At 45.4% G+C, this 23,897-nt stretch overlaps 1 protein-coding gene across 4 annotated transcripts in view; it reads right to left on the reverse strand.

The window, feature by feature from the left end:
• Positions 1 to 23,897, reverse strand: part of SEMA6A (semaphorin 6A) — a 191,585-nt gene that overhangs the window by 27,490 nt on the left and 140,198 nt on the right. For 2 of the 4 annotated variants that reach the window (XM_086961060.1, XM_086961061.1), the window contains exons 11-19: positions 19,599 to 19,730; positions 18,133 to 18,288; positions 13,030 to 13,206; positions 11,860 to 12,000; positions 11,679 to 11,759; positions 10,516 to 10,574; positions 8,809 to 8,829; positions 8,620 to 8,673; positions 1,579 to 1,737 (exon numbers count right to left, since the gene is read on the reverse strand). In XM_086961060.1, the coding sequence (XP_086817186.1) occupies positions 1,579 to 1,737; positions 8,620 to 8,673; positions 8,809 to 8,829; positions 10,516 to 10,574; positions 11,679 to 11,759; positions 11,860 to 12,000; positions 13,030 to 13,206; positions 18,133 to 18,288; positions 19,599 to 19,730 (980 nt within the window). The remainder of the gene's footprint in view (positions 1 to 1,578; positions 1,738 to 8,619; positions 8,674 to 8,808; positions 8,830 to 10,515; positions 10,575 to 11,678; positions 11,760 to 11,859; positions 12,001 to 13,029; positions 13,207 to 18,132; positions 18,289 to 19,598; positions 19,731 to 23,897) is intronic. The other 2 variants (XM_086961062.1, XM_086961063.1) reach the window with 2 other exon arrangements.

Consider the following 23,897-nt stretch of genomic DNA (forward strand, 5'->3'; position numbering starts at 1 on the left):
TGGGTGGAAGGAAGAAGGCAAGGGGTTGAGCTCACACTAATACACAGTAACAGGAAACAGCCGAGCGGTCCCCTCTGCCACCATTGTCTGAGTCAGTGTGAGCAATGCTACCAGACTTGTCAGTGTGAATAACGAACCCCCCAAAAGAGTGCACTGTAATTAAGTGATTTGTTAGTAAGGCTCTTTGGAAGCCAATTGTGGAATGCAACATTTTAGAGCGTGCAACCTCATCAATTGTCAGACGGAAACCAGCCTAGGGAAACATCTTTTTGAGTGGATTTTAATACACAAAGGCAAGCCACGCTTCAGAAAATGGAGACAAGTGGACTTCCTGGGTCAACCAAATCCCTGACTTAATCATGTGGTGCCTTTGAACTGGTCACTTTAAATGGATGATCAATTGCCCACTTCTTTAAAGTGGACTTGCATTTACTTTGTTTATATAGTTCTACTCTAACAGTGGTTTTGCTTTAGTGCTTTGCCTGCAACTATTAGCTTTAAGGACATGCTCAATATAAGATGGCAGCCGTCCATAGCAGTGAGGTACAAAAGAGGTGTTTGGATTGTGGAATAACACAAAGCAAATAAAGATTATTACTGGCAGCTAAAAGACTCTCTGCATCTTCCCGGGAAATAAATGGGAATTCCTGTGCAGGTAATTAAGAAAGATGGTCTGTCAGAGTAAAAAGATGGTCTGTCAGAGTAAACACATTAGTTACTACAATCTGTAAGATGGATCTGTGGGAGTTTTTATTTCATTTATAAAGCAAACATTTGCGAATATTTAACAGTTTTTATGGCATCATAAACTATGGTCTAATTCTTGAGTCAGATGGTAGTAGGAAATTCTCTGATCTCAAACCGATTATAACATTTGGATGAGAATCCACCAGTGGAGGAATTTCTACCAGTGCTTAAGTCTTCAGGTTTAGCATTTCCTCCAGAAATAGGAGGATTTCCCATTAGCACCTGAATGCAACCTTTTTTGGGAAATCAAATACTGAAAGAGGAATCTCTTATTTTGACCTGGTGAGGTGTAATGATTAATTGATGGGTTATGGACATCTAGAGAAACTTTTCTGCAAGGTTTGAGCCATAGTGTCTGGTATGGGCGGGCATTATTAATCACCACATCCTTTCCTAAGTTTCAATTACCATTTAGAATCATCAGAAAAATGACTAAATCAGTCAAATCTTAATGATATAAGGGTTATTGGTAATCCCACGCAAAATAAAAATCATGCTTTAATGCAAGATTTAAAAAAACTAGGAAACACAAATGATAAAAATGGAATCCCAGATTGGTATTCTGTTGATCTACTGTAAAAGCCCAGCTCTGTCTGTTTACAGTTCTTCTGGCTTCTAAGTGGCAAAGAACACACAGCTACTTTCTTGAGATGCGTGTGGTTCCCTGGCCCTCATCCCTTCTTTAACTTGCATACTGCCCTTTTAACAGTCCTTTAATTACAGTGCACAGAGTCAGGTTCCATATCGACACACACCAGTTGGAGGCAGCTACACTGGTTGTCCTTTCCCCACCCAGCACACCCACAGGAAAAATTAATTCCAAGGCCTTACCCTTTTTATCTTGGTGATTATGGAAGGTGCCTCCCACATGCAGGTCTGTGTTTTCGGAGGAGTCAAGGGGGTCCTTCCAATCCAGCATTCGTCCCCTATCGTGTTCCTCGTGAGCTGGAGATCGAGAAGTGGTGGTGGAATCATGAGAATTGCCGTGGCCTGCGTTTAGCACAAATACAGTTAGGGAGATCACGCATTGATGACAGGAACATGGCGTTTCAATGTATGCACACATACCAAAGCTCACTTTCTTACATCTCCAGGCAATGCAATCCCGGACAGTATACCAGACAACATTTGTGCAGCACTATTTCTTTTTGTCAGATTTCATCCATGTCATATTTGCATGCTGTTCGCGCAACAGTCGACAGGGTTCAAGGATGACGTCAATGCATCCTTTACATGCCCGACCATGAATGGTCGGCAGTAAAACTCAGAGCAGCATCAACAGTGCTGGATTTCCACCACAATTGGAACGTTACCCTTGGCCTCCTTTGATCAAGTGAATGGAGCGATGTTAATCCCAACACCAGTACAATTTGCATAAAAGAGTACGTCAGCCTCAGTTGCCACCAGCTGTCAATCCCGCCGGCGGCAGCACAATAGTGTTTACTAGCTCGGGAAATGGTCTCAGTGCCCTATCGCCCCTCTGCAGTTCAGTGCACTGCCAGAGCAACCCATTCATGGAATGTATGCGATGGCTATCTTCCTAAAGTCTGAAACTCAAGCTACAAGTGTATGTTACATATGATCTAGAAATCATTTTATTCACCTCCTTGTAACAAACATGACTACACGGAGAGCAGCATCTCCAGAAGAGCGTCATTGAGAGGACCGGATAACAAGGGACAGCTCACAAAATCACAGGAGTTTAGCTTGAGAATGGCAATTCTTTCTGTGAATGGCTGTGAAGGACAGAGAATCAATTCTTGTGGGTTAAATCTCCTAACTGCCTCTGAATCTTAAACACAGATGATGTCAGCTAATGGCAAAAGCTTCTATTATGGCGCTGGGACAGTATGATTTAAGGACGCCCCTGATGAATATTAATTTTCCCTGAACAAGGGGACATGCCCTGCTCCATGTGTCACATCGGTGGGTATTTGATGAATAGCATCACATAAGAAGCAACAGTTGTTTGGTTGTGGATAAGGCGGATTCTTGTCTGCAGCCATCCCTTGCTTTTATCTGGTCCACTCGTAAGAAAGAGCATCCGACCAAGGGGAGGAGGAGGGGCGGGGGGGGGAGGCTTGCAAGGCGCAGGATGGCCAAAAGCGCGGCGTAATTCATTACCTAAGTGTGGGTCTGCAGAAGGCCTTAGCTACTCAAATTAAGACTATCTTCACAGAGTAGATCTAATTTCGCTGAAAGTACAGCTGAGGTGAAGCGACAGCTTCTAAACTTTTTAATCAATTCCATACAACAATCTGGTTGTTCTTAGTCATGCTCGTGTTAGCGCAATATCTGAGGATGAAAGATCTATAATTCAGAATACAATTCAGAGCCAAGTATAACTAGCGAGAGGCCTCTGTCTGAGATGTCTACAGTTTGCCTTTCAGCTAGTGAACCTGTGAGATCCCAGCCCTGCACCTTAAGCGACAACATGAAAGAAAAAACAACTTCCTGCTACCGGTACACACTATAGACTGTGACTGGGCACATGGTGAAAGGATGGCTTGATAGGTATAAAGAAGCGAGGGCTGGCGGAAAAGAGTAGAAAGATTGTAAGGCCGACAGTGTGCCAGATGACCGTACTCATGTGCAGCAAGTGAAGACCCGTCAAGTTTGCATTAATTCAATTACAAGCACGTGCTTTTCACAAGGCAGAGTGAAATCTATACTTTGTTCCCTTTTCCTGAAGGAAGGTCTACCACAGCCCTACCCACTTCCTTAAGCTCCCACATTCGGCAAGACATGCACTGTGGACCCTGAAATGCTGATACCGTGGGGTTCTGTATTTGCAGTGTGCGCAATTTACACCTCATTCCAATTGATGTACTTGGAATTGGGGATAAAGACCCAATAGCACATGTTATTCCCCCTTCTGCGAAGCACAAACTCTCAATGTGAGCTACCTGCCCTTGTGAAATTTGTGTGGCCGAAAACCCCTGACGTGTACAGACTGAACCCAGGAAGTAATTTCAGTTTGGGAACACTTTTGAATTCGAATATGGGACTTTACTAATCCTCTTCTCAGGATGTACCAGGTTCCAAGACCTGCTGTGCACGTGAGAAGCGGCGGAGATAAGGGACGTGCCTCATGCTTAGATCCACCAGTGCTCGGGGATGCTGCTTAGATCCACCAGTGCTCAGGGATGCTGCTTAGATCCACCAGTGCTCGGGGATGCTGCTTAGATCCACCAGTGCTCGGGGATGCTGCTTAGATCCACCAGTGCTTGAGGATGCTGCTTAGATCTACCAGTGCTCGGGGATGCTGCATAGATCCACCAGTGCTTGGGGATGCTGCTTAGATCCACCAGTGCTCGGGGATGCTGCTTAGATCCACCAGTGCTCGGGGATGCTGCTTAGATCCACCAGTGCTCGGGGATGCTGCTTAGATCCACCAGTGCTCGGGGATGCTGCTTAGATCCACCAGTGCTCGGGGATGCTGCTTAGATCCACCAGTGCTCGAGGATGCTGCTTAGATCCACTAGTGCTCGGGGATGCTGCTTAGATCCACCAGTGCTCGGGGATGCTGCTTAGATCCACCAGTGCTCGGGGATGCTGCTTAGATCCACCAGTGCTCGGGGATGCTGCTTAGATCCACCAGTGCACGGGGATGCTGCTTAGATCCACCAGTGCTCTGGGATGCTGCTTAGATCCACCAGTGCTTGAGGATGCTGCTTAGATCTACCAGTGCTCGGGGATGCTGCTTAGATCCACCAGTGCTTGAGGATGCTGCTTAGATCCACCAGTGCTTGGGGATGCTGCTTAGATCCACCAGTGCTCGGAGATGCTGCTTAGATCCACCAGTGCTTGAGGATGCTGCTTAGATCTACCAGTGCTCGGGGATGCTGCTTAGATCCACCTGTGCTTGGGGATGCTGCTTAGATCCACCAGTGCACGGGGATGCTGCTTAGATCCACCAGTGCTTGAGGATGCTGCTTAGATCTACCAGTGCTTGGGGATGCTGCTTAGATCCACCAGTGCTTGGGGATGCTGCTTAGATCCACCAGTGCTCGGGGATGCTGCTTAGATCCACCAGTGCTTGAGGATGCTGCTTAGATCTACCAGTGCTCGGGGATGCTGCTTAGATCCACCAGTGCTCGGGGATGCTGCTTAGATCCACCAGTGCACGGGGATGCTGCTTAGATCCACCAGTGCTCGGGGATGCTGCTTAGATCCACCAGTGCTTGAGGATGCTGCTTAGATCTACCAGTGCTCGGGGATGCTGCTTAGATCCACCAGTGCTTGGGGATGCTGCTTAGATCCACCAGTGCTTGGGGATGCTGCTTAGATCCACCAGTGCTCTGGAATGCGGCTTAGATCCACCAGTGTTTGGGGATGTTGCGACTGTGGCGCACCTAATGTGGGGGTTGTGGTGAAACAGAGCCGGTGTGTTTATAGCCAAGAAGGTTAAAATCCTCCCTCAGCCTATTTCAAACCTCTGTTCAAACATAAGAAGCAAAACCCGTTCGACCAATACCTGTTGTGTTTATTTTGCAGCCCTAGACTAAAGCTCCCATGTCTCCTAACGTGATTAGGTTATTTGTCATGACAACTGAAACCTTGCAAGCTGTGCGATGGATGACAGGTCCCCAGCAGCCAGCGAGCCACATGATAGAAAGACTTCCCCGGCCTGCCCTGCCTGGCAACCAGGAGACAACTCAACAAACAGGCGGAGCCCTCCGCTGAGCAAGGAGCCTGGGAAATGCATACCATTAGCAAAGGCGGATTCAAATCAGTTAACAGGATATATTTCATATTGTAAAACGCAACTTCACTTTAAATGAGTAAATCGAGTCTAGTTTTCACACGCTGAATATATATCATCTTTGTCCCCTAATAACAGAGATGTGGACTAGTTAACTCCGCTGTCCTCATGACCTCGCTTTAGTTATGGTCGGACAAGATCCAAGCAGGTGGGTCACATAATTCTCAAAACTCCTCTGGTGAACCATGAATGAATGAATAAATAGTTTATTGTTCAGTTAATTAAAACTTACAATTTAAAAGCAGCGAAAAAGTTAAACACCTCATTCTCTAGTGAACTAATCTGTGCACCTGTGTTTCCATCCCTTCTGAATCACAATGTTTTTGAACTCCGGGTAATAAAGGCCTTACAATAAGAAATTGAAGCCCACTCTAGACCACCCCTATGCGTTGTGTCCCTAAACCGTGCTCACAGGTGCGGAGCACCATGTATGATGTTAGCAGGCCGAGAGCACGTGCAGCAATGCGCAAACTGTAACATATGTTGCATGCTGCTTGTGCCTGGCAGAAAGGAGCTGCAATTTGGATAACGTCATTCATTTTATCAATCTTAACGCCACATTCAATTGGGAATGCTAGCCATTCTTCTAAATAAAGTCCCAACAGGAGATGATAACTCAGCTGCCCTGTCTCTTCCCATTGGTTGAGTGGATGACGTTTCCGCGTGAAATGTCCTCTGATGGGAATCGATATTTCAGAGAACACTTCCTATATGCTTCAGCCTTAGGACATGTCACTTCCTGTGACGTTTTGTCCTCTGATCTCACTATGGTTCGCGACATGGGGCTCACAGGAATTGTCACGGTTGCATGAACCAGTTGCCAGGCACAGCACATTCACAATGTTTTAATACCTCTCCGGGGTGAAAAAACACAGACATAGTTCTGGTCAAGTGACACAGGCAGGTAGGTATTAAACAGAAGGTTTTGAGCCGCTGTTGAAGAGTGTGTACAACGTTTCTCCTTCTATGTTCTGAAATACAGTGACACAAATTTACTTTTGAAAATGACTTTTTAAAGTTCTTATAGTCTTTTGAAACATATCAAGTGTCTGATATATTTGTCAGAAGAACTGGAAGGTAGATTTGCATCAGAGATCTGAATCTGTGAGTTGGAATCACAAAATATTTTTTAATTGGCGCTATTTCATGGTGTTGTTTGTAAGTGAGGTAGTGCTTGGTGCAAACACCTTTTACCACTGTATCGTGAAAGCAGACTTGTGGGGGTGTCATTGTGTGACAAGAATATTTGGGCATAATTGTTTTCTTGCATTTTGTAATGCTGGTAATGGGTTTGGTGCTGCATTTCATTGTATTACTGCTGTGTTGTACTGTGGCTGTAATGTTGTGTTCCGTTTTCACTGTTTAGTTTTGCTGTGTCATTGTTTTTGGGGTGTTATTTTACTTTGTGTTAGGTTATTTTATTGTGTATTGTGCATTTAAGTAATTACTTTAGAGCTGTCAACAAATGCAGATTTACTTTAAGCCAAAAACTAGCACATTCCATTAAAGTCCAATCCCAAAAAAACACATTAACTGTCGGAACAAACAACCATTCACAACTGTCCAAAGTGGTAAAAACTGCTGATCCAGCTCAACTATTCAACTCCCCTGTAAGCCTAAACCTGTGCAGAGGCCATGCCTTACATTAGCACTTCTAGAGAGCACTTTATGTGATGTGGTCCATGTTTTGAGGAAACAGCTATTGAGGACAGTCATTCGCAAATTCTTCTCTAGCTTGCACTGGACCAGCTCTATTTAGAAATCAACAAGGCCCCCTATAGGTGTCTAGTGTACGCCTGCAGAGAAACAGGTAAGTCATGAGTGCTACACATAGATGAAAGAAAGAGCTTTCCATCAGGGTCCACAGACAACCGCAACCAAGTTGCCAACAGACACGTGTAAGCAAAAAGACAGAATAAAACAGACAGTTGCCGAGGATGTGCTATACGGGACATCCAACAGGACAGGGTCTAGTTATCCTAGGTGTTAGGGGGCTCTACACATGATCTAATGAACTACAACAGCGACCTCTTTAGTCAATTAGAAGGAAAGGCTAGGTGAGATAAACTACACAGATACAGAGAGGAAAAGAGCATCCGGGCCCAGTTCACCAACAAAATGTGCCGTTTGTGCAAGGGTGCCGATGGGTTGGTGGTGCATCAGGCGCCCTGACCACTGGCCAGAAATTCAGATGAGCTGGAGAGCAAACTGCAAACTTAGCAATCTGACAGCCATGTCTAGGAGTTTCAGAGCCGCCATTTAGACCAGCTTCTTGTTGCACGCCCATCACGGCACAGCATGTGGGACGTGGACATCTCATGCTTGGACGCTGTGAAAATCTGCCCCGTGTGGAATACCACCTGATCCTTAATCAAATTGAGAAATGTCATTTACCTTCTGCTGGCATGGAGGGCAGAGTATTTAGACAGGGAGGCTGACAGTTGTTGTTTAGTGCTGTCTTGGAACACTGCCGAGAAAGCAGCCTCACACCCTTTGTGAAAATATTCTACCATGATAGAAGATAGACACACATGTGCTGCCATAGCAACTAAGTTGGTAGGGGCAGATGCTTTATATGTCAAAGATTGCATATACTAGAGTACCTGCGGTTGCTTACAGCTGTGTTGAATAAAGGATGCACGGCGAAAGTCTCAAGGAGTGTGCTGCAAAGATCTGCAGTGCTTTGTATGCTGTTCTTTCAAGAAAAGAGAAATTGCCACAATAACGCAGTGTTGGTGCGTTATGGAGATTAGACATCCTGGTCATGGAAATGAAGCTCTACTTCAGATGCATCTGGAGAAATGCTAAAGAGACATGCCTCCCTGAATTCACCTGACAGAAGACACTGTCATGTCTTTGATAACCTAGGTTCCATCTACCAGTTGCACATATGTTGCGTACCCAGCATAGGGGCAACTATGTAAGAAAGAAGCTAACTATGACGGTCAATACAAAAGACACACCCAAGACTGGTGAACTGGGCCCACAGATGCCAACGAATGGGAGAGACTTCTACTGTATGCCTGGAGCTCGGCTCCTATTGGGGGTAGGGAGGGGTGGAAGAAGGGTCTACTACTATATGGCTTTAAAGACTTGATTAAACTGACCATACACTGTGTTGTAATAAGTTTCGTAATCTGGTGGTGGAGAAGTTGAAATATCTATGAAATAAAAAATAAATAATGGAGGGGTAAAAGGGATAGAGGTCACAATATAATTTTAGATTTATTAAGAAAAAGCTTGAAAAGAAACAAAAGAAAATGAGAAAAGAAGGAGGGATGTGAAATAATCCTTACCATTCAATGCCACAAACGAATCTGAAAGCAAAAAAGAGGCAGACAAGAATTAGAAAGAGGTTACTGTAGTCCCACTAGTCAATTCACGTGGCGTGTCATATTTATTTCTGCATGCAGCATTATGGTGCTGTATTACGGACTGCTTTTTTCAGTTTCTCTGCATGGTGCCTTGCCGCTGCCTACAGTCACATTTGGAGTTGCCGAATGGACCACTGCAGTCAACAATGTGTTTTTTTCTGACTGCACAGCAGAAATGAACTGCGGCCTCAGTTGGCCTACTAGTGTCCACGTCACCATACAAATTAATGTAAATGTAATAAATGTGACCGGTTTGACAGTGTTCGTGTCTCTGAAGTATTGTCCAAGTGGCTCTAGCCAGCCATAGTCGTATATATCACCACACACTTCTCTAAGCCGCCCACCAGTTTAAAGCATGAAACCAACGAATATCCTGCAGCATGGAGTTTTGGACAGTAGACATGGCATGTCAAACAATAAGCCTGATTTCCTTAAATCACCTGATAATTATATTTTAGAACCCTAGTTCAAAACTTTGTTCATAAGTCAGCCTAACTCAACTTTTCAAATTTACAAAGTTGGCTGCATTAATTGCCCATCATTCCCTTTTGCCTGTATATAGAAGGTCCTATCTTGCACTGTAATGTACGGGGGGGTCTGCAAAGCGTTCTCCCCATATGTTCTCTCTGAAGCCAGCGAGAGAGGGAATGTTAACAAGAACCATAGCACCTCTAATGCAAAACTATTTTTGTTACTTTAATGAAGATGGCTGAAGGATGTCCACTTGCTGCACTGAATGAAGTCCATCTACAACTGCGAAAGTGGTTGGGACTGTGCGACGTACAAAGGGTCGGGCCCATGTATGAGGTTGCACAGCTAGGGCATGCTTTACCTGTTCATTGGTATGCAATGGACCTGTATAAAGGGCATGTTAAAACAGGTAACGGGCACTCTGACAATGAAAGGATAGGCAGGCCGTGTAGTCTGGCACTGCTTGCTCATCCAATAGCATTATGCCTATCTTAATCCTGGCTACCGATGCAACACGTTCTAGCAGGAAATCAGCAGAAGTATCAATCCGCAGCACCCTGCATCCCTTAAAGTGTTTAAGGTGCACCACTGGAGCAGCTATGCAGGTGCCTACAAGTATAATGCATGTATGAATGAGGACTTTACACTCTAGGAGTACATACATTCAAAGAAAATAACACAAGGACAAGAATATGAGAGGCCTAAATATTTGAAGGACACAGTCTCTGCAAGAGTTAGTACACCCACAGAAGTTGTTTACTTGAGCTCAGACGTTCCACTGACAGACATTTCTACAAGATGAAATCAGACGATGCATGCACTTGCACAAGAAAATTCTGAACATCTAACAAGAGACTCCATTTTTCAAAAATATGGATCTTTGGCATGAAACTAGGAGGCAGGTTGCTTGCCTTGGAACAGAATCCCATGCAAGCATGAAGTAAGGTACACACATTTTGTTACACCAGAGGCCAGTCTTTTTGATGTGCGTGCATGATGACAGAATGACTGTGGCTTATTTATTGCGACTGTCATTTCACCTATTACCAGGCTGTCACTTGTATGAAGAGGCTTATTATGCGGCTATTGTGTCCCCTGGACCTTCCCAAACAGACACTGACATTAAGTACACAGGATAGAAACTGGTGCCTTGCTTACTTTGGCAGTCGCCCAGGCCCTCTGTATTGCCGTGCTCGATGTCCTGCTCGAACTGCGCTCTACAGAAGAAGAGAAGAAAGACAAAGTGTGTGAGATGCAACCCAGAGTTGTCGCGCATCCCCGGCCGCAGAGCGGAGGCGTAACTCAAAGCAGGAGCTGCAAGACGCGGCATGACGTGCAAACCCAGGCGCATTATTATTGCGACATGTGCCCAGCACATGCCCTGCTTTAGGTATGTCTATGCTCTGCCATGCGTGCTACAACTTTGTATGCCAGAGACGTGCCCCATCTTTGCACCAGAAACCAGGCCGAAGAGAGGCAGTAAGGACCTGTCACCAGAGGTGAGAATGAGAGCGGTCTAGTGCCAGTAATGAAGCCGTGAGATGCTGCCTTTCAACATCTGTGGGCACTTCTGGCAGGGAGAGAAATCACCGCCTGGAACAGAGGACTGACCTCTATTTTAACAGATGACAGTTCAACAATGCACCTGCGAGCACTTGAATTGGGGGAGGTGTGCGCTCGTCAGAGCATCTGACATTTCTGAAAGCCTTTAGCACCAGCCCCAGTCTAACAAAGAACAGAAAATGGTGTCCATGCAGCTAGAATGTGAGCCGAGAGCCAGTTTAATAGCTCGGCTAGTTTAAACCCCGCCAGAGCGCGCAGACATGACACTCCTGCTCGGATTCTGCTGAAATGAGCAATTTAGAAATCCCTTTTCGGGCAGCGTCAACAAGCCAATCAATGTGAAAAATGAAATGCTTGGAATGCAAACGTACTCAGCAGAAAATACAAAAAATCCTTGCACTGTCCTTGGCACACATAGAAAATACAGCCGATTCCAGCACAAATGCACCCATATGGGTGGAATTTTAAATATTAACACTCAAGGAAATAAAACATGTTTTAATGATGTTAAGAAAAGGTGATGTAAAAGGTCACCCATTTTCTCTCTGCACTCATGGGAGTGGGGGCAGAGGGGGGTATGGGGCTTGTCTAGACCAGACCAATGGCTCATTGTGAACCAAGTCAGGTCAAATTAAGAGGAACGCCAACTCCAAGTTAATTTGGCAGTTTCCAAAACTCTGTCTGATGAGCAACATCCCTTCTCTAATTTGCATATTCGCTGAAGCCTTTGCACAGTCGGAGATGTGAGCCTTACTTACTTGGTACCAGATGAGAGAAGCGAGCAAGCTCCTGCATCCTTACTCCAGCCACAGTAGGGATCCCTTGACGCGATGCAGGCCCTACGGGAAGAGCAGCAGATCATTAAAACTGCAGAGGTTCTGATTTAATTCAAAAGTTTGGCAAATAGAAAAAATACTTTGCGTCTATGGAGTGACGTACTTTTTGCAGGTGCCGTGCCTTTCACACCGTCCCAGAGGAACCCAGATGACGCAGGTAGTGAAGGCCACATAGAGGGAATTTCTTTCCTTGTCAAGCTGCATCCCCATAATCTTCTTGTCTTCCACCCCTTCATAGCTGCACCTGAGTCAAGCGACAGCAAGGTTAAGAGTCTATCACATGAAGAGCCGGCTCATAGATAGTAACGAGGCCCCCGATAGGGTCATCGTCCTTCTGTAGCACAATACAAGAGACTCAATAAGGTCTCTGGCTTTTCCCTTACCTAGCCAGCATTCTTCATCTAACCTGCCTGCCTCTGACCCTTTAAAGCCTGAGATGGCTTCAGGCCATTAGATCCATCTGAAGGGGCTTCCCAGGATTGATTCAAGTACACTGTGCCTGGGCTTGCTTTAGTCAATCACACAACACAGGGCGTTTGGGCCACAAAATATTTTCATTCAACAATTTTATGACATTTGAATTAGCTGTATCCACCACCCTGTTCGTTTGATTTACGTTGTCTGTATATACGAACACACCATTTTCTGTGGAGGTTTAGCACTATAAAAATGTTGTATTTTCCACCCTCAATGGAGCACCACAAAAAGAGTTTTGTGAGTTCCTCCCATCTCTTTTTTGTTTCTGTTGTCTGGTCTCAACTAGATGCCTTGCACAATACTTCTCTATGCACGAGATGCGGCTGCTACTATAAAAATGTAACGCATAATGTTCTTAACTGTTCCTAAAAAATGCCAGTGTTACACGGAATAAATAACATAGTAGTAGTAATGCTAATTGCCCCAGAACTCCTAGGAAGAAAAAAAGGAGAGTGACTGAATGCAACAAAAATAATGATCCTTTTGTGGCTGGCCTATCAATATTGGTCCTTGCTTAACAGTTTAAATAGGAATAAATGTAAACAACATACATCAGTGCTTAGCAGAGATACACTTTGTGCAAACAGTGAGCATAAAAAGAACTGCAAACTTGTGGTTCACTAGCTTGACTGAACAAACATCATAACAGAGGTAAAAACAAATCAAATGATGAGTTTGAATGTGCAAACAATGAGGTGAAAACTGGGCTGGGACACACACAAAAACACTCAGCGGGAATGTCAAGAATCAAGGGCACAAGAAGGAAGCTGGAGGAAAAAACAAAGCAAATACACACTTTTCAGGATTGTATACGTTAATTTCCTCCAGGAAAAGGCTGTCGCTGAGGAACCCATTGTTTCCTGTTTGCGCCAAGAACTTGAGAATGATGCCTTTCTCCGATCCCAGGAACACCACCGTGTGATTCTGGTAGGGGCCGGCCGCCGTATCAACAACAATTTTGGTCAGTCGGTACCTAAAACGACAACCGAACATGTCACCAAGAACCGTCCCTGGCACTTCATAATAGAGCACGTTGGATCTGTCCTCTTCTCTTCCATTTTAAAACTTGCCACTGACCCAATTAGCTATATATGCAAATTACATTCATAAACATTTCTTAGTTTGCCCCAACATATTTCAAAATATTTCAAAATTCAAGAATGGTGAGCTAATAGTTATGGCTTGGTCTCCTGGGCCCTACACCTGCATTAGATTTCATCCTGTATTCATACTAGTTTCAGAAAGCAAACCCAAGAAGTTTTTTCAAGTTCGACACATATCACTTATGGTATTGCAGCCTTTGTACAGCTCTTCATAACCCTTAGCGAGAACCACAAGACTTGCATGGTCTCTATGATGGCAGTGACATTTGGAAACAAGCTTGCGCAAGCTTTGTATTGGAACAATATTGCTTAGTCCAAATAAGGATTTGCCTCACCATTCAAGGCACTGAGAACCTTATGGAGGAAATGTGGGCTAGTGGCAAGAGCTGATGACTTTGGAACTGGAGAATGAGGTTTGAATCTTGGCCCTGGTTCAACATCTTGTGATTCTGGGTAAATTACCTAATCCACCCGTCCATAAAAATATGGAATATAATTTGGTTCTCTTGTAAAGAGGCATGGTTGCAGGATTTGAGGACACCTACCAGGATGTGAACCAATGACTATGCTGCCTTGCACGGATCCCTACGGTGTAGGAGTAGTTGACTGAGTGGGTATCTTGGAGTTGATATTTTTTAGTGTTACCAAACTGCTAGGTATTTATTTTAAAGACCTCTGGCGGATGAAAGGCTGAGTGCATCTAGCAAGACTGGGCCCTGCGACTATGGTAGTAAGCATTGATCCTGCAATGGACGATTAGCCGACTAAGTTATAAGGGTTATCAGAGTCTTGCCCATGTATTTCAAGTCTTCAGCACTAAAGGGAAGTTCACTTTCTGTGTTATTTCCATAGCAGAGGGCGTAAAATAGTTTACATGGATTTTGCGCCGCAACACTCATAGAGCATGCTTCCAGTGCACAGAAAAGGGAAGGGATGTAGAGGTGATGATCTGATGTGTGACTGTGTTGTTTATTTGCAAGGCACTCACATCAGAATAAGGTAGTCCCTGCACTTGTGATTCTGGGGCTTAAGGCGCAGCAGAATGCTGTTTACTCACAATTAAAGTTTACCTCTTTATTTTAATCACTCCTGTAACAGCAGACAGAAATTCGGCGATATTTCAACAAAAAACTGTCGTTTTCTGTGATGATTAGTGGAAGATGGCAGCAGGGGTGATCTGAAACGAAATGATCAGCACTGCATCTTTAAAGAGACAGAGGCCCCCATTGGCTGGCACACGTGTGCTCTCGCAGATCGCTAACTGTGTGTCTGCCTGAAATTACTTACTCATTAGGGGCGAGGTGCCTGGTGCATGCCCTCTGGGGTGAAAAAGCAACACAAACCTTTATTTTAACTCAAGTGATAGCTGTTGAAGACACTGTTCGTCAATGCCCTGATCAAACCAGAGTACTCCCGCTGTGCAGGGCCGCCTTTCTGTCCTATCATCTGAACGTGATGTGTAAAAAATATGCATGTGATGTGTAAAAAACATCAGGAAACGGTAACCTTCACCTAGCATTCACTTATATCAACTTCTTTACCACTAGTAGGTGAAACTGGGGCAGCATTCACCTAAATAACTGGGGGCTTAATATACTGAGTGCCTTGTGGGTGCAAGAGGCATGTGTGCACGCTTTCTGCACCGCCAGGGCACAGTTCGAGTACAGAAAGGACTACAGATTCAGACACATCCTATCTGTGATTCAGATCGCACAGGTGCGACATGCGCGCTAATGCAATCTCAAGGAGGGGTTCCCCATAAACACTCGATGCCGTGTTAGAAACACGGTCACGGGGACAAAGGAGCGGTAAGGAGGGGCACCCGTTGTGTGCCACATGGAGCTGGCACACAGTCAGGGCATACCCACATGACACCCCTTACAAGGGGGGACAGGGGTACCAGAGGTCCCCAGGTGACCCCATGCAGGTGAGTGCCGCTACTCCCTGCATCCGCCTGCAGGTCGAGCACAGGGAAAGGCAGCTTCAAACACCTGGTCCACCGTCCACCAACGCGCTGCTTCCAGGCCAGGCGTGAGTTCACGGCGACGCAGGGGACCGACAGCTTATTCACTGTAACAGAACACACTGTCCCCGTCTGAGCCTAGTGCACCCAAGGACAATGCTCCCTGTGCACAAAGCGCCCCCTGGTGGCCATGCAAGGCAGAACGGACTATATGAAGGATGGCCAAAAGAAGCTGTGTAGATGGGACAAAGGGGCAGACCTCCACTTTTCTTCCTTTATAATCTAGTGTGTGAATGTACCCACTGCAGAGGTCTGTTTGCTCTATAGTTCATAGGGTTGAGTTCTGGTGACAGTGGCTTATCAAGAGTGGCAAGAGGCTGAAGGGGCTTCTCTGCCCATAAACAGGTGGTAAAAGACTGACATTATTGTGATGCAGTTGGCCTCTCAGACTGCTGGGTCCTGGTGCCACTGCACCCGCTACACTAAGGATAGTTCCGCCCTTGCCGGTCACTGCATTAATGATAGCTGAACATCTGCCCCACAGACCAGCTGATCACTTCATGGAAGAGATGAATGCTATCAGATAACCAATAGATCGGCTATTTAAGTGCATAGTGGCTATCAAGAGGTTTGTGACTTCATCAAAAGCATGTTTTATCGAGCGGCTCGAGTTCCAAGACTGACGGGGAATTGACAGTTCCAAATCCACCAATCGCACATGGTATTAAGGAAGGGATGGTACACAAAATCAAATGTGCTTTTTGTTTTTTTGTACCGAAGCAAGAATGCTATTTTTTTCTTGCGAGTAAAACTCTGTCTTGAGGGGTAAGAGTTCTGATGCAACAAGACCTGGCTCTAAATCAGAGCGCGTACGACAAAAACGCGGAGCGTGCCCTTGTTTTGTTCACACATCTTCCATACACTGGGCGACGCGGCTGTACATTCAACCAAATACGAATTATTGTGAAAACAAGGGTGTTTGCACACAGACACACACCTGAACAGGGGAGGAGACGGCAGCAGACAGGCCCACGTCACACGGAGGAGACTCGCCAGGCCCTCTGGGACAGCCACAACACAATCCATCCACGGTGCTTGCGGTTCCTTATTGTCTGCACCAGCGCCACAAAGGCCCGCTTGGCCCATTGACTGCCCTGGTAATTAGCACAACCAGCCGCCCTCCCTGAAACGGCTTTATTCCCTCCAGTGGCACTATGGAAGTCCGAGCGCCCTGCGTGACGTGTAAATGTGAGTGATGTGCGTGTCCGCAGTCGAGCACTGCGAAGATGAGACCTTCCGTCTTGTAACTGTGACTAACCGCTGCTGTCTGGCGCCTTTCCGCTCGCTTTTTCAAGCCGCCTTTTATTTGCACATTTCCATATGCACTCTAGGACTGGTGTTTACTCTCTGTGACGTTTGAGCTGCTTCATCAGCCAGAGCGCGGGGACACAGGTACAGCTGTAAATCTACAGGTTGACACAGTGATTGTGTCTGAGGTTAGTCTGTTTCTAAGATTTACCACATTTGGCAGAGAGGGAAACATATTTACACAGAGACTGTGTATCCTGACTCTCATCATTTTCAAAGTTTGGAATCCGGTTTTAGACGGCCTACTGTGCAGAGTCTAGGCGCTATATCACACCTTCCCAAAGTAAGCGCAGTGGTGAAAATCTCGAGCTGTAGGTGAGGAGTCGGAAGTGAGCTGTTTAGTGAAAGAAAATCCCATGTTCCCAACTGGGCATCAGAAACCAAGTCCACAAACGATACAGAAAGAGGGGCATTCATTTGACACCATTCTTTAGCTTTAAAAAGTCCATTTTTCTTGGTGTAGCGTCACTTATTGCCTGTCCGGTTAGGGTCTACATGTGTTGAATTGTTACAGGGCTACATCAAAGAGGAGAGCACAGAGATGGCAATATTTCAGGCCTGCGATTACCACGATGCCGTTTTTAGGAGAACTGTTATACAAAAATGCGTAATCTATGAGATCAGCATTTACATCCATACCCAACTTGGTCAGATGAATCTGCATACTGGTGCTACACAGGTTTCTAAGCGCTCCACGTTTCTGGCAGATAGTGCTAAGAGCACACAATGAGGTGAAGGGGAATGCTGGGATTACCACTGTGATCTAACGGTTTAACAGTCAAGATCCTAGCCAGTAGATTCCAACACCTAACACACGTGAAAGAGTCCGAAGGCCGCGATACAAGGCACCAGTCTGGACTATCATCCATTTTTGGCCGCTGGCTCGCAAGACGCCCATGCCAGCTGGAGAGGATTGTCTGTGACAGCCGAGCACAGATGTGTATAATGGATTACACGCTGCACCGTCATCGTACTTAGTTTTCACTCCCACGGTGTTCCAGTTTTGCACCTGCACTTACGCGTCTCTGACGTGCAACGGCCAAAGGTCGCGTTTTTTTGGAGCCGGCCACTGTTTATGTAGTTACTAAGTGTGCTGGACACACACATGTGCATCCTGTCAGCCATTTCCACATCCTGCCCACTGACTCTGACAGAGCAGCACTCAGCACATCTGTGGACCTCACCTCACCAACAGTTGACTTGTCTGCAACCCTATCTGCCTGCAGACAACCACAGCCAAGCAAACACATGCACAACAAGCCCTGCTCGTTAGCTCACTAGAGCTCTGGGTCCAGCTACTCAATCCCGCTGGAAAAGACCAGCATGGGACAGGGTCTGGAACCAGGACAATGCGAGGACAGATGCATGGATCTGCGCGTGCAAGCAGAGGTGCCACAAGGATAACAGGTCCTCGCAATGCCTCAATAACAAAGAGGCGACTCAAAGTCAAATCAAAAACTCTTACCTGACCATGGTCCGCAGGAACCACGGCCTGTTGACCACCGATGGCACCGCTTCGTCCATGAGTGGGTGCGTTTTGATGAAGTTCAGGGTGTCATCTGGAAAGTCCGTCGAGGTCACATATTTCTCCATGGCCGCTGCACCGGCGCAGGAACCTGGCCTGCAAAGGACATGAGGATGAAACTGCTTGTTAAGTACTTAGGAATACAATTGCTTTACTAAGCATCTAGCATTAGTCCCGCGAGTGCCAATGGCCTTGATGAGGAAGCTGAACAAAGCAGAATGTCACCAAATAATATATTCTTAGATTTCCTATGGGCCTGTTCATTCCCTCACCGAAGGCCAGAGCAGAATTCAGATCTGCTTCAGAAGGACTTTAATTTACAGTGGTTTAGAAAGAAATGGCATTAGCTGAGCGTCAGACCTACTGACGCAGCAGTCTAACAAGCATCAAGCTATAGCTGAGGGCGCTGCAAAGCCTTCGGAGAGTTGGCGCAAAAAATAGGGTCCTAGGCTTCATGAACCGAGCAGACAGCTATAAATTCCTAGGCAGAGCAGAATTCACTGACAAAAGGACTCACAGCACAAACTTTCACAATTCAAGCACATAAAAAAGAATGCAATGCCAGTGCAAAATGGGGAATCTATAGGAACAGGGAACGCCAAGTAGACAGCAGCGGGCCATTTCTTTATAAACCTTGAATATGTGAACAGAGAAAGCCCAACTTTAGGAGCTGTGGAGCACAGTAGGCAGAGCAGGCAGGATACCACACAATTCAATAGAAGTCAATGTGGGAACAATCGATGCCAGATTTTAAGAGTAGCCACTATTTTAATTATTTTATTTCCTCTCAGCAAAACCGTTCCACCTGGATATTCAGAAAAACTAGCATGGACCGCATCACCAGGGTCCAACGATACATAAGCCTAGCGAAGAGCCAAAGAGAACTGGTAAATGTTTACCGCTCGGGAGAGGAATGAGAGTGATAGGGGAAGACCACAACCACAGAACATCTACACAGACCTGGGATGGTCCCCACTGATGGAGGTGCACATCTTCCCCTCCAACCTACCTCCTGGCTTTCCATCAGGGAGGGGAGCGCCTCTTCCATTCTACCCCAAACAGTGGCTATTTTTTGGAGAGTGTGGACCTCTATCTCTCTCATGTGCTCCCAGGCTTTGGTTCTCTGTCCTACATGAGCTACACCGTTTGCAGCAGGACACTCAAGTAAATGTGGAACACTACAACAAAACAAGGGTTTTTCGAGTGAAGGGAATGGGCGCTCAGCTACTGTCGACGCCAGATGAGTAAGATTATCAATAGGGAGTGATGGGAATGGGCTGCAAATGTGGAACACTACCTCAGCACCCACACACCAGTTGAGAGCAGTACAATGAAGAAGCAGAACAGGCACAGGATAGACTTATCACCTCACACCGATGAAGCACCTCTACCAAAGGGGTCCTTACCGTGGCCGGGGCACGCGCTCTTCCGGAACTGGCGTCCAGGTGGAGTCCGGAGACTTCTGTTCTTTGAATCGTCCAGTAAACACACTGGCAATGTCAGCCATGTCGTAGGCACAAACAGCAGAGCCCGGGATGCTAAAATGGGACATTTCCAAGAAAGAGTTACTCATTCTGCAGCTATGCTTAGCATCTAGACTGAAACACATGCTTCACTTCATACAAGTCTTCCTGTCACAGGCTGTTCAGCACTGAACTTTCTAACCCCAAGTTACTGACAGTGAACGGCTATCCCGGGAACCACGAATATTACGTCAGAAGCTTGAGAACTGCGCATAGGTCATCGAGAAGGATGGAATGAGAGGACTGAAGGGATCATAGCCCCAGAAATATTGATGTGTATCAGTCAGCCAAAGGAAGATTCAAAAACCCGTTCAATTCATCAATGTCTCCAAATAAAGAGTGGCTCTCTCCCCTGCCATGCCTGTACATAGCTATCATGGGTTTGTTTTAGATACAGTCTACAATTAAGACTTAAGTCTCGGCATTACGTCGCCCTTCGAAGATCTGCGTCGTATAAAAAGACTCATTTATTCTCACTCAAGTCCACGGAAAAATATGTCACTATAAGAAACTGAAGCTATTTATTTCTTGTGAGAGCATACTATATTCTCTGACTGTAATATCCCTCACTTCAAGGTGAACGAATGGTTCTCAGAACTCTACGTGCCCCTGCATTCTCAGAAAGAAGCAAACAAGTTGTTCTGTCTTCGAGTATTTGGGCCAAGTGCAGAAATTGATTTTTCGCTCTATTTTTCAACGTTGCACAAGTTCAGCTTGTCAGGAGTGACAGCGAATGCCCCAGGCTTCCAGTAATAGGGCCCTGACTGGTTCAACCACACTTCAGGTTGAAATCTTTCATCTCATTCAGAAGCAAGATTCTCTTCTGTCTGTTACAAAAACCTCATCCTGTAAATATCCTCTGGTGGTCAACGCAGGCCAACATTCGCTGCCATCTCCGCCTGCTCGAGGCGGGTGTCTCAAAATGATGATGCAGGAAGTGGAGTAGGGGGTAAGGGATCAATAAAATAGAATGTTTGTGACAAATTTTTACCATATATATTGAAAAAGAACCAGGCTACTACAATGGTTTAAGGAGGGATAGGTAATAGCATTGTACTTGCATCATCTCAGCAGAAACACTTCTCTGCACATACAAGCATGACTATGTAACATCAGCAGTTAGTTGGGAGCTTAGTTATCTCACCTGTAATCAGTACAGATTCTTAAAATAATGTTGTACTTTTTTAATTGTTAGGATCATCAGACAATGTGAACTTTTCAGAAACATGATGCCGTTAAGTTAAATTAAGTTAAATCGCAAAATTTGAAATCGTTAAATTGCGAGGAATAGCATTTAAGGAATCTCTATTTGAGATTTCTTAAATGCAATTCATGAACCATTTTAGAATTACGAATTCGCAATTTTTGGCCGCTATTTACCGCGAAGTCTGACTTCGTGGTAAATAGCGAAAACGCATTTTTCTAAGTTGGATGTTACACACATATGTCCTTTGGACATGTGTGTGCGCAACACCAGTGTAAATCATCATTTCAGGGGTGCTTCAGGGTGTGGCACCCTTGAAATCGCATGCTTATTTGCGATTCGCTAATTGCTAATCGCAAATAAGGAATGACGCCCCATTCATTCCTATGGACCAGGCCCATAGGAATGAATGGGGAGTCATTCCTTATTTGCGATTAGCAATTAGCGAATCGCAAATAAGGAAGCAGTAGAAATCACTATAAATTTCGCGATTTCTACCTGCATCCCGTTTTGCGAGTCTTTAATAGCGATTCCTTAATAATGGCTATAAAGGACCCGCAAAAGAGGAGCATGATGAATCTGGGGGTATGCTTCCTGCTCTGTTTAAATGCATGCTCGGCTCGGGTGCTGTCTGATACCAGTACGTAAACATTCTCTCAATGCCCTGACACCATCATCTCTGTTTTTATTAGAGTCTAAAATCTGTGTCTGCTGTTCAAGCCTATGAGATCTAGTTTTAAGGTTTCTCAAAAGAACTCAAACGGAATCCAGGCATTATTTAATGCAGTGTACAGAGGATGTCTCTTTCAATTTGAAGGCAAAGGGATCAAAAAGTAGTTTGCCATGACCTTCTTCACCATGCCAGCCAGATAAGGACCTAAAACTGCTCATCTCCCTTAACATTTATTTACTAATGTATTTACTTGAAGGGTTAGATGTGAAACTGCGCCTGATGTACCAAAAATACACGTTGGCACGACATCAATTCCAATACATAACCAGGGGCAGATGTAGACTGGAGGCAGACAAGCCAAGAGAGGGTTTAAAGAGGGGAAATAGACAGAGTTCATGTTTATAGTGAAACAGAGGGAGTGTGAATACAGCTGAAAATTGCCTGCTTGACACACAAGGCTATCCACCTGAACTCACCGGGCTACCTCAATCAGAAGCTGACAATTTCAGGCGGCTCGAGATCCACCAGAAGCACAAAGAATCTTCTGCTGAAACCTCGAAGATTCCGGAAGGAAAGAACTTACAAACGTTCCTTCTCAGGAATGGCGCCTAGGATCTGGAACGCACTCCCTCCTGAAACCAGACTCATCCCCTCCACTTTTCTTTTTAAGAAAGAAGTTAAAGCTATCCTCATGGCTAAATACACTTGACCCACCACTTTTGATCTTTTAAGACTCTGCGTCGATCTGTACTCGTGCTTGATCCATTTGCACATATGTATTTACTTGTATTATCCTATATATATACCTATACCTGTATATTATCGACCTTACCCGACTGTTCATACTCCCTCCTATCTGTATTACTTGCATTGATGACCTACCTTCCTAATTATGCTACCTCGTGTACTCACCCCCCTTGCCTATGTAAAGCGCTCTGTTATCTGCAAAGATCTTGTTCGCGCTATATAAAACTTTCAAAATAAAATAAAATAAAATAAAAATTAAATGAAGGCAGGAGGACATATACCGTAGTAAAGAAGCGCGGGGGGTGCCAGCGTGAGCACGTGGGAGGGCAGAGAAACACCTACCCCCCCGGGAGGCAGCGCACGCTTTAGTAAAATGAATTCTCAGACCTAAATGGCATTTATTTATCAGTAGGGTTTTGCTTGTGAACCTTGAGGCTGCCGTCACGTGCGCCAGCTCCCACAATGCACCTCGGCATCAGTGTGATTACAAGGCAGCACTGCTGCCACGGTCCCTATCAGAAACCCTGCAGACTGCTGCCTCCAGCTTCACACAGGCCGCTCCAGATAAGGATGCCACAGCAGCAGATGAATGCCTTTCAGTTCTCAAACACTGAAGGCTCAGAGAAAGAAATCGGAGAACTTACAATGATTTAGAGAAACGTTAAATGGTTTAACTTTGCTCATGGATTCCGAAATCGTTTTATAGGGGAGGTTTCAGACAGAGAATATTTATCACCATTTTGAGCACAGCAGGAGATTCCTGCACTCACTTTGGCAGCAGGAACCTTGAAGCCCTTCTGTTCAGCCAAGCAGATCATGTCACATGTAAATTGACTGGTTGTCTGATCTAGGTTTGGCCATCACAGCTACAACACAGCAGCCGCGCCCTCTTACATGACACTCGGTGTGTGGTGGTGGCCTAGCCAGTCACAGACTGTGAATCCTGTCTCAAAACGTCATATGGTGCCACTGAGCAGCTGCTGCTTGTGCTTTTCAGAGTTTCATTTAAACCTTTTCAGGAATGGAAAAATGCAGGGCCACAGGCAGCATGCGCAGTACCGTATGGTTCCACTTCTCAATGGAAAACCACCTACAGGGGTTCTAGTCGAAGATCAGCAGCCAGCACCACACTTTTCCTCAATAGGATAATACATTTTAATGACTGTTTTGCGCATATAAGGGCTCTTCAAAGTTAGGGAAGTACAGAAGCCTCAGACCTGCATGCCTTCCCTACCTAGAAGTTCACAGCTCTTTATTTTTACGAAAGGCTTTGCTTTGCTGTGTTGTCTTACTGCGACATATTTGAAGAGGCCAGCCTTGACGCTCCCCAACATGATGGATGGTCCCAGGTACTCCGTCAACTGGTCCTTAGCAATACACGAACCAAAAACTGCTGGATAGTTTATCCTAAATGCTCTCAAGCCACCATATAGGGTTTAGCAGCACTTACAAAATCCCTACAAATCATTTCCTAAATTAGATGATCCGAAGGCTCCTCCTCTCAGTCAAGTTGTATGAGAATTTTATTTAAGTGGTTGGTAGATCGCACTATCTACAT

The sequence above is a fragment of the Lissotriton vulgaris genome, chromosome 3_1 (assembly GCF_964263255.1).
Source record: "Lissotriton vulgaris chromosome 3_1, aLisVul1.2, whole genome shotgun sequence".
Lineage (NCBI taxonomy): Eukaryota > Metazoa > Chordata > Amphibia > Caudata > Salamandridae > Lissotriton > Lissotriton vulgaris.